Raw genomic sequence first — 12,085 nt, 5'->3', positions numbered from 1 at the left:
ATGGAAGCTGAGATCTGGAATTAGTACATCACCTTGGGCTTAGAGAAGAACCCAACCCATGTGTACATGGAGGGAGAGTTTTCCCCAGCAGTTGAAGAGTGTGGATGTTCCTGCCTGATGTTCTGGGAGAGTTTTGCTGCCCCAGGGTAGGGAGGTTGGAGCACATTCCCCAAGGATTAAGGTGGTTAAGGTCAGCACCCCACAGGTCTGAGAGTTGTGGACCTGTCCCCCAAAGGTTAGAGAAGGCCAGATGGTCAACTTATTGCTCTGAGAGGGTTGAGCCTGTATGCCAAAGGTTAGGGGGAATGTTGTCTTCATGTCACTGTATGAGGGGGTTTTAGACTCTAACCCAAAGATTGCATAAGGTTTGACAATGACCCTAACACTATTGGAGGAAGAGATCTGGAGCTTGGTCAACACCCTGATGTTTGATGAGAGTGGAACCAAGAAAATGGCCATTGGGCAAGCCTGTGGAAAGGGGGAGGGTTCCCATAAGGCCCCAAGGAGAAGAAACCATCATATTAATAATGACTCTCAGATTTTGAAATTAAATGGAGGATGCCCTGCAGGTTTACTGAACTCTTCTGGACCCATAACTCATGTTCCCTTCCTTATTTTAATGAAAATGTTTATCCTCTGTCCATTTGTGTATTGGAAGTGGATGAATTGTTTTGTAAGTTCCAGAGGTCTATAGCAGATGGGGTTTTGCCCCAAGACAAACTGCATTTCTTTATATTGAGTGTGATATGATTTAGTACTTGCATTGCTACTGATTAAAGTTTTTTCAAAAATTGTAATTCTTTCTGGAATTCAGAGGATGGAGTGTAGCAGTTTGATATTATTCATGAATTGCAAAATAATATTGGATTATGTTTGTAAACTGATCTTTTCCTCTAGGCATATTAGATTATATTGGATTCAATGGTTTACTGGATTAAGTAATTATGTAAACCTCTTGTGCCAGTAGGGTGTTAAGTCTCCCCCCTTTGGTGGGGAGGTCTCACAAATAAAAGGCATGGCAGAGGACAAAGTTAAGGGTTTTTGATGTTGGACTTTGATGCTGAAGCCTTAAGCTGGAGCCCTAGGAATTAAGCTCACAGAGGAAAGAGAAGCAATACCCTGGAAGAGAGGAACCCAGGAAACCTGAACCCTCACAGACGTCAGCAGCCATCTTGCTACAACACATGAAAATAGACTTTGGTGAGGGAAGTAACTTATGCTTTATGGCCTGGTATATGTAAGGGAAGTAACTTATGCTTTATGGCCTGGTATATGTGTCAACACCCCTTTGGTTGACTAATACAAATAGTATTCAATTGTATATACATTCCACATTTTCCTTATCCACTCATTGGTTGATGGCAGGGGGTTGTTTTCATCTTTTAAGTATTTGAATATAATGCCACTATGAACATTGATATAAAAATGTGTGTTCACATCTTTGTTTTGGTTATTCTGAATATATTTCTAGTAGTGGTATTGCCAGATAATATGGCAGATCTATATTGAGTTTCCTGAGGAACTGCTAAACTGGACTCCATAGAGACTGAACCATTTAACATTCATACCAACAAATAAAGAGTTTTCCAATTTTCTGCATCCTCTCCAGCACTTGTAATTTTATGTTATTTTTTTTAAATAATGTTCATTCTGTAAGTAGGTTTAATCTGCATTTCCCTAATTGATAGCTAGATTGAGCATATCTTCATGCCCTTTTTGGCTCTTTGTCTTCCTCCTTTGGAAAAATGTCTTTTCAAGTCTTTGCACTTTTTAAAATTGGATTGCATCACTTTTTATCATTGAGTTGTATGATCTCTTTATATAACATGGAAATCAAACCCTTATTGGATACGTGGTTTGCTAAATTTTTCCCATTGCACTGGCTTCATTTCACAATATAATCAAAGTCATTTGAAACAAAAAACTGTTTGCCTTTGAAGAGTTTCCATTTATCTATTCTTTCTTTCATTCCTCATGCTTTGGGTCTAAGGCTTAAGAAGCCACAATGAATCGATTTCCCTACATTTTCTTCTAGGAATTTTCAGATTCCAGATTTTATATTTAGGTCCTTGATCCATCTTGAGTTAATTTTTGTGCAAGCTGTGAGATAAGGGTCCATGGAGGAGATGGGTGGACCTCTCTTGCTTACAGTAACAAACTCTCTTTGTTTCTTGGGATTGGCGCTGTCCATCATCATCACCTTGTTAGTTTTCCTGGGAGTCCAATGAAATGGAGAGTAAGTGTGGTAACTTCGTTGAGATTCAGGGCCTACTGACACAAGAATGGATCAAAGATTTAAGTCCCTTGGACATATGCCTATCAATTCTAGTATTAATTATGGGTTCAAATGGAAGGGGCAGAAGAGCCATGTATTGGGAAACCACAAATAAGTGGAACCCTGTCACACTGGAAAGCATAATTTCCAAATAAAGCCCACTGGCAAGGCACCAAACTCCTGAGCTGTTTGCCCTGCCTACAGTGTCTGGATGTCTCTAGAGCTTCAGAAACCCCTTGATTTGAGGCACTATTTACTGTGGCAGTCAATGAGATCCTGCTATGTGCCTACGTGTAACATCTGGGATGACCTCCCGACTCACTTTGAAATACCTTAGCCATAAGTCCTCATTTGTATTTACCTTTTCCTCATATTCTCAATGTCTTTTTCCAGGTGCATTGCTAGTTGTCACTTGGCAGTAATCCCTTGGTGCCATGGACTGTCATGCCTGGGAGTCATGTCCCACACCAGGGAAAATATAGTACATTAAAATAGTGAGTTGGGCTTTGAGAGAGTACACATTAAAGCAACAAGGAGGCCTTCAAGAGTTAACTCTTAGGCAACATATAATACTACACTGTTTCTATTTCAAATGAAAATGTTCATAAGTACAATTATCAATATCAAGGTTTTGACACAATCGTCCATTCTCCTTCACTAGGCACTGCCCCTGTACTTGGGGAATTCTTGCTGTCCCATTTGAGAATGTAGCAGCACTTCCCAGGATGAGAATTTATTATTCTTTCAGTTATTGTGTAGATCTCCATCCACCATGGCAATGTCCCTTGAACATTTGAATACATTCATATGCCTTAGAGGCTTGCCCCAGATGAACACCCTCCCGTGCATTCCCCCATCACCAACACCCCAAATCGGTGTTCCTGCCCTGCCAAAGTTGTGACACTTTGGTGATCCAAAACCTCTCCAGAGATGAAGCCAAGAAAGTAACCAAATAAAAATAATAAGAAACTGAAATAATAATGATAGTTTCAAAAATAGCATATAAATACAAAACAAATTTAAATTTAAAAAAAAAACGTTTAGAGAATATGTCTACCATCTCTGTAAGACCTGTGGTCTTGTATGTATATTAAGTCTTTTTCTGTATATTCCCCCAGTGTCTCATTTTTTTTTTCATCTTATCTTCAAAGAAGCACTAGGTGACAGAAAAGTCCAGTAAAGAATATAGGGGGCTCCGATATACTCAATGACCTTGCTCTTCTCCCCACTCCCCTAGAAATAATATTTTAAATATGGATGGTACATTTGTTACAATTGATATACAAATATTGAAGCATTGCTACTGACCATGGTCAATGGTTTGCATTATTATTTACATTTTGGACTGTACACATTTATAAATTTTAACAAAAATTTTAAATGGCCTGTATCCATTATTGCAAGATCAAGCAGAACAATTCTATTGTCCTAAAAATATCCCATGCTCCATCGGTTTATTCTTCCTTCCCCTTCCCCTTGGGACCATAACCACAAAGTTTCACTTTTTGAAGAATAAGATTCATAGTTATTTGCAATAATAATAAGGGTTTAGCATATTGGTCTGTTTTCTTCTATTAGGCACTGCTTATGTTCTTGGGAGACTCTTATCTCTCTATTTGAGAACATAGCATGTTTATCCAGGATGGATGTTTAATATGTTCTTGTATGTTGTGTAGGTCTTCACCGACTGATATAATACACTATGACAAGATGAGCAATCAAATATACCACAGAATCCTGCCCCAGGTTCACCCCATCTGTATGCAACCCACACACCCAACATCCTACATCCAGTAACTCGCTCCTGCCATATTTGCCAAAAGAGCATTCCCATAGACGTGCAAATCTCCAGAATTCACCCACTACATCCTTGACACTTTCCCCCAGTTCAATGGTCAGAACAACCTAACCCCGCCACTCTACCCCCTCACAGTTCAGCACCACTGAACTCAATAGCATCACCACAAAACTGTCATGCCCATCCACTGCACAATTATACCCTCCCACCTTATCATAGATTTTGCACATGTAAACCTTTGCTCACAAACCTCTACTCCCTTTCTGGCTCCTGTAAACCTATCTTCTAGTCTCTAGCTCTGTGAGTCTGTTCAGTTTACTTAATTCATATGGATGACGTCATGTAGTATTTGTCCTTGATGCCTGGCTTACTTCATTCAATGTAAGGTCTTCAAGATTTGCCCATGTTATCCCATATGTTACTACTGCATTCCTTCTTACATCTGAGTAATATTCCATTGTATGTCTATACCACAATTTGCTTATCCATTCATCTGTTGATGGACATTTGGGTTGCATCCAACTTTTGGCAATGGTAAATAATGCACATATGAACATTGGCATGTATATATCTGTTCATGTCCCTGCTTATAATTTTTCTGGATATATATCCAGCAGTGGGATTGCTTGATCATATGACAGTTCTACAGTTACGTTCCTGAGGAGCTACCAAACTGTCCTCCACAAAGACGGCATCATTCTACATTCCCACCAGCAGAGTAAAGGAGTTCCCTTTACTCCATATCCTATCCATTACACGTAGTCCTCAGTTTGTTTTAATAATCAATAGTCTAAAGGGTGTAACATGATATGTCATTATAATTTTGATTTGCATTTCCCTAACAGTGAGGTTGAGCATCTTTTCATGTGCTTTTTAGCCATTTGTATTTCTTCTTTGAAGAAGTGTCTATTCAAAACCCTTGCCCATTTTTTAAATGGATAGTTTGTCTTTTCATTTTTGAGATTTAAGATCTCTTTATGTATGCTTAATAGTAAGCCACTATCAGATAGATGGTTACTGAACAATAACTCCCATTGAGTAGGCTGCTTTTTCACTTTCTTAACAAACTCCTTTGAAATGCAAAAATATTTAATTTTGAAGAGGTCCCATTCATCTACTTTTATTCTTTTGTTGCTCATGCTTTGGGTGTTAAGTTTATGCAAATGTTTCCTACTACAAAATCTTGTACTTGTTTTCCTACCTTATCTTCCAGGAGAATTATGGTCTTGGCTCTTATATTTAGATCTTTGATTCATCTTGAGATTTTGTAGAGGATGTAAGATGGTCATTCTCTCCCATTCTTTTGGATATGGATACCCTGTTTTCCAACCACCATTTGTTGAGGAAGCCATTCTCTCCCAGTTGAGTGAGGTTGGTGGCCTTGTCAAATATTGGTTGACCATATATGTGAGGATCTATATTAGAACTCTCAGTTCTATGCAGTTGGTCATTGTGTCTATTCTTGTGCCAATGCCATGAAGTTTTGACCACTGTCAGTTTGTAGTATGTTTTAAAGTCAATAGTGTGATTTCTCCTATTTCATTTTTCTTTTACAATATGTTTTTGGCTATTCAGGGCCCCTTGCCCTTACAAATAAATTTCATAGTTAGCATTTCCAATTGTAAAAAAAAATGCTGTGGTGATTTTTATTTGAGATTGCATAAAGTCTGTTAATCTGTTTAAATAGTATAGACATCTAAATTATGTTTAATTTTCCCATGCATGAGCAGGGAATATTCTTCCATTTATTTAGGTCTTCATTGATTTTCTTTAAGAATGTTGTATAGTTTTCTCCATACAATTCCTTTACATCTATAAGTTTATTCCTAGGTATTTGATTATTTTACTTGTTATTGTAAATGGATTTTTCCTTGATTTCCTCCTCAGATTGCTCATTATTGATGTACAGAACTGCTACTTATTTTTGTGAATTAATATTACATCCTGACACTTCCCTGAACTGAATTATAAGCTCTAGAAACTTTGTTTTAGATTTCTCAGGGCTCTCTATGAATAGGATCATGTCATCTGCAAACAGTGAAATTTTTTCTTCTTCCTCTACAATTTGGATGCCTTACATATCTTTTTCCTGCCTAAGTACTTCTAACGCAATGTTAAATAAGAGTGATGACAGTGGGCATCCTTATCTTGTTCCAGATCTTAGAGGTAAAGCTTTTTTCACTTCACCATTGAATATGATGTTAGCTGTGGGTTTTTCATATATGCACTTTACCATGTTGAGGAAGTTTCCTTCCATTCCTATCTTTTAAGTGTTTTTTATCAGGAAAGGGTGCTGTATTTTGTCGAATGCTTTCTCTGAATCAATAGAGTTGATCATATGATTTTGTTCTTCTGATTTGCAAATATGGTGTATTACATTGATTTTCTTATGTTGAACCATCCTTGCATACCAGGGATGAAACCCACCTGGCACTTGATCAGGGTGTATAATTCATTTAACGTGTTGTTGAATATGATTAGCAAGTACTTTGCTGAGGATTTTAGCATCTAGGTTCATTAATATGCTTGGTTTATAGTTTTCTTTTTTTATGGTGTCTTTGTGTGACTTTGGTATTAGGATGATGTTGGCATCATACAAAGAGTTAAGTAATGTTCCCTCCACTTCTATTTTTTGGAAGAGTTTAAGCAGGATTAGTGTTCATTCTTTCTGGAATGTTTGGTAAAATTCACCTGTGAAGCCGTCTGGTCCTGGACTCTTAGTTGGGAAGTTTTTGATGACTAATTCAATCTCATTATTTGTGATTGGTCTGTTGAGTTCATTACTTTTTCTTTGGTAGTCTACTTAAGGTTTGTCAATTTTATTAATTTCCTCAAAGAAGCAGCTTTTGGTGTTGTTAAGTTTTGCCAATGCTTTCTCTTTTTCAATTTCCTTTAGCTCTGTCTAATATTTGTTATTTTATTCTTTCTACTTGCTTGAAATTATTTTGTTGTTCTTTTTCTAATTTCTCCAGGTGTGCATTAGGTCTTTGATTTCAACTCTTCTTTTTTTAAAATACAGACATTTATGTCTATAAATTTCCCTCGTAGCACTGCTTTTTGCTGCATCCCATAGGTTTTGATATGTTGTGTTGTCATTTTCATTCATTTCAAGTTAGGTACTGATTTCTTTTGCAATTACCTCCTTGACTCACTGATTATCTAAGACTGTTCTACTTCCATATCTTTGCCAGTCTGGTTTTCTGCTCCTTACTGATATCCACGTTCAATCCATTGTGGTCAGAGAAATTGCTTTGTATAATTTCAATCTTTCTGAATTAATCAAGAATTGTTCTGTGACCTAGCATGTGGTCTGTCCTAGAGAATGATCCATGTGCATTTGAGAAGAATGTATATCCTGCTGTATTTGGGTGTAAAGTTCTGTATATGTCTACTAGGTCTAGATCATCTAATGTATTTTTCAAGGTCTGTGTTTCTTTACTGATAATCTGTTGAGATGTTCTATCTAATCGCAATAATGGTGTATTAAAATCCCCCACTATAATTGTAGAGACATCTATTTCTCCATTTAGTTTCTCCAATGTTTGCTTCACATACTTTGAGGGGCCCTTGTTAGGTGTATAAATATATATGATTGCTCTTTCTTCTTGATAGATTACCCCTTTATTAGTAAATAGAGTACTTATTTTTCTCTTACAATAGTTTTGCATTTAATGTCTATTTTGTCTCATATTTGTATAACTACTCCCACTACTTTCATATTGTTCATTCATTGTTTTCTTTATATGCTGAAGTTCTTAACTTCATCTCTTTATTGATTTTAAAGAAAATGTTTAAAGCGTTTGTTTGGTATGTCCATATTCTCATCTACTTTACTGGTATTTCCTGTATTTTATCCTTTTTCTTTTGACAGGACATCATTCCATGTTTCTTTGTTAGTCTTATATTATTTTGCTGCACACTATACATTTTAATATTTTAAAATATTAACTCTGGGACTTTTCCCCTGTCTTATCTATTTCTTGGTCTTGTAAACAACGGGTGGGAAGGGAGGTAATTTCTTGCGCTACTGCCCTTCTATCAGGAAAGTCTGCCCAAGGCAAATGTACTGTTCAAGGTTTTCTTTGTCTTACTAAGCCACTGTATTTTCATGTGCTTTTCCTTGTTAGTTTTTTTTAAGTTCCTCCTCTTTACAGGAGTTTGGTTCTCCCCTCTGTTTCCCTGAAGATGAACCTCCTTCTCCTGTGTACCTGGAGCTGACAAACGTTTGCCCCAGACTGCCTGCCTCTATAGTTTTTTATATTCCTTTGCTTGTCTCAAGGAATGGTTAATTTTGATAGGAGAGACACCCTGTGTAATACTTTCCTAACTTGGTCTTGTTTTCAGCCAAAACAGAGCCCGGGACACACAAGACCAGCTCTAAAGTGCCCTGTGGTAGGGGTCAGGGAAGGCTTCCGTTTACTTCTTTGATGACTTCCCAAATCTTAGTTTTCCTAACCTATAAAGCAAATGCAGTCATTCAGCTAACTAAACATTGCATCTCATCTGCCTCTGCTCCTGTCCAGGGAGGGTTGAAAGAAGGATTGCTACCACTTTTTTTGTGGTGGGTTGAAACAATATCTGATTACAGAGCCAGGACCTGGCAATCCAAATTTGATCATTAAAAGTCATTATCAGTGATTGGCTATGTCCACCCCTCCTCTTGGAGTACAGGATATTTATGTACCTTTCTGTCAGCAGTATCTAGCCAGGGACTAGACCCCACTGTGGCCTGCCATGAGAGTGGGTGATGGGTGCTGGTAGCCACCATGAGGAAAAAGCAATTGATAGTTCTTTAACATAATTTATCAGCCTCATCTCACTCTTTTCTGGACGCTGTTTAGTGTTCTTCTGACATATGGAGTTTCAAAATAGATGTTTTCTGCTTACTTACTAGTTGCTTTGTTGGGAGGACTTAGTCTTGGAGCTCCCTACTCCACCTTCTTCCCCAGAAGTTCCCCTTGTCATATAATTTTATCATATCTGTTATCTTAGTGTTGGCATTTATTTTCTTTTCTCATTCAAGTTGAGATTATTCTAGTTCTAGGAATTATGAGTAATTTTCAACACAAACATGGGCTTTTTGGATTTTATACTAATATAATGATACTGTGGATCTTATTCAAATGATAATGATCCATCAGAGGAAGCAGGATCATTGTTACTACCTGATAAAGGTGGAAGACCAGATTCCCAGGTCTCTGTTTACATTGAAGGGAGAGGATCTCTTGTTACTCCTGGGCAGGGATGAGAAATCTGAATCCACACATGGCCTCTACTGACACAGAAGAGTGATGGGGACTCATTTCCACTGGAAAATGATAAAATATCTTGATTCTCCCTTATGACTCCTCTGACACCAACCCAGCAGGTAATGGGATCCTTGTCATATTACTGATGGCTAGGGGTGAAAATACAGGCTCCCCATGAGGTCCCAAATGAACTACAGAGCTTGGAGACTTGTTAATTCCAGTGGGGATGAAAGTCTGTTACCCCACCCTGCTTTCTCAGACAAAAACCTAGTGATGATGGGCATTGGAGAACCTCATTAGAGTCTAACAAATGTGGAAATGTAGGCTCCTCTCTTGACCTTTGATGGTTTGGGTGGGAGTAGGGTTTCATTTTTTTCTAGGATGTTTGACTAAGATTATGAATTTATAATCTAAACATTTTATGTCTTGCTAGGCCCCCTTTCCTTGTACTTTGAAGAGAGCAGCCTTCTCTTGGGGCTTTTTGTGTTCAGACTCCTTGGTGTTTCTGTATTAAAAGTTTCTCCATCACAAAGTCTGCGATATGTGAGGCAAAAAGAAAACCTAATGAACTAAATACTGGGTCATTCCTCAAGTCCCAAGGTCCATAGCCTTTCTTCCTTATTTTCAGCTTTTGGAGTCTTCTTGAGTTTGTTTTATATATAATGACCATAGCATTTACTTGTGCTTAGTGGAAGGAATAGGTAGAAGTATTTCTACTCCATCTTTCCAGAAGCAGACCACCTTATTTAAGAATTTTTCTTTGAATAAATAACATTAATCTAGTAAAAGGGTTTTCTCTGTGCTCTAAATTTGAGTTGGTTCTATACTTCTAAATTAAGCTTAATTAGTATTATATTCTCTTCACCTTAGGCAAAATACATGTGGCACAATTAAGTAGATGCATTTTATTTTTGGAAGGTTGACTTTCTAACTCATCCTATCTTTTAACTAAAGAAAAAAAGTAAATTTGAGAATTTGATGATAGAATTCTGCCTTCTGAGGGAGATGATACTTCATTATGGGAAAAAAATAGACCCTTGTTTTAAATTCATAGCTATGATTTCTTTAAAAATATTTTTTGGTTTACTTAAGCACATTATTGACAAAATGCATGAATGACTACTCTAATATTACCACACCAATACATTAAGAAGTTTGCTGATAACAACAGAAAACTAAGATTTTATCATATTCATTGTCTATTTTCAAATATTAGTAAAAATAAACCATCAATTATTTCTCCTTTCAGATGAGGGGGATGTCTGACAAGTCATTCCGGCTGGTGCTGTCCACATTCAACAATATACGGGAGGAGCTTGGACATCTTCAAAATGACTTGATCGTAAGATTTATTTTGATTTTTCTTTCCATAGCCTTTTTATGTATAAATTTTTAAAATTTTCAATTGGTTATTATATTACCAAAGATTTAATGGCACAAAACCCACTTAAAGAAAATGGACATTTATAGAAATGAGTAGTTTACAGATAAGTAGAAATTATTCCAGATACTAATATATTTTCCAATACTGACTTATTGAGCGACAGTTCTAAAATTGTGAAAATTATGGTTTTTAAATAAAATTAACTCTCTTTTTAGCATGGGTAATTGTCAAAGGATGATAATCCTTAGGGCATAAGTGAAAAGGGCAGACTTTAATAGGATTATAATCCTAGTGTCTTCTTTTTTCTCTTTCCACTCTTTAAAAAAATTTTTACATAATAAAATAATTACATAAATGTTACAGAGAATATACAGGGGATTCCCATATGCCCTGCTTCCCATACCTCCCACATTTTCCCACACTAGCAACATCTTCCATCAGTGTGGTACATTCATTACAATTGATAACATATTTTGGAGCACTGCCACTAAAAACAAATTATAGTTTATATTGTACTTTGCACTATCTCCCATTTGACTCTGTAGGTTATGGCCGGAGATGTAATTACCAATTCCCAAAAATGTCCCCCATATTACACCAGTTTTTCCCTCTCCTTAACCACAGAAGATTCATGAGTTATTGCCTCCACAACAGTGTTATTTCTTTCATTGATAGAATCACAAGTAGTCTATAGTAGAATACTGGTAAGCTTATTTTAGTCCACAGTTCATTTCTCAATACTGAGGATTATGGGATGGTGATGCCCACTCCACCATTAACTGAGGGGGCCTTCCATCCCATATATCTCATATATGGGACTCGCTTTCTTGCAGTTGTAGGCAGTCTGGGTTCTTTGTTATATTGTTTGTCCATCAGCTCCTACCCGTTAGTTGTCCTGGGTGAGTCCGTTGACTGGAGAGTAGATGTTGCAACTCTTTTGAGGTTCAAGGCTCAGCTTGCACATGTACAGCCCAAAGATTTAGGTATCTTGGATGTACATCTACCAACTCTAGTACTAATTACATGTTTGAATAGAAGGACAGAAGAGCCATGCGTAGGGAAACCATTGCTGAGTCTAACTCAGTCACACTGGGGAACATAGATACCAGATTAGGGACCACTGGCAAGGGGCAAAATTCCTGAGCTGTCTGCCCTGATGATAGTATCTGGATGAACTCATATCCCTGAGGAGCTTCTTTAATTTGGGTCATATTTACTTCTGCTGTCAATGAGATCCTTTTGAGATGGGCATGTGTGCTACCTCTGGGATGGCCTTCCAACTCACTTTGAATTCTCTTAGCCATACATACACATTTGTCTTTAACTTTCCTCCCTTATGGTCAATGTGGTTTTGTTTTTGTTTTTTTCCCAAATGCATT

At 37.2% G+C, this 12,085-nt stretch overlaps 1 protein-coding gene across 1 annotated transcript in view; it reads left to right on the top strand.

Annotated features, from left to right (window-relative positions):
- Nucleotides 1-12,085, top strand: part of POF1B (POF1B actin binding protein) — a 223,606-nt gene that overhangs the window by 148,618 nt on the left and 62,903 nt on the right. The window contains exon 9 of the mRNA XM_058291189.2: nt 10,572-10,664. Within this exon, the coding sequence (XP_058147172.1) occupies nt 10,572-10,664 (93 nt within the window). The remainder of the gene's footprint in view (nt 1-10,571; nt 10,665-12,085) is intronic.

This window comes from Dasypus novemcinctus, chromosome X (genome assembly GCF_030445035.2).
Source record: "Dasypus novemcinctus isolate mDasNov1 chromosome X, mDasNov1.1.hap2, whole genome shotgun sequence".
NCBI classification, from domain to species: Eukaryota; Metazoa; Chordata; class Mammalia; order Cingulata; family Dasypodidae; genus Dasypus; species Dasypus novemcinctus.
This window is presented reverse-complemented; position numbering and strand designations above follow the sequence as displayed.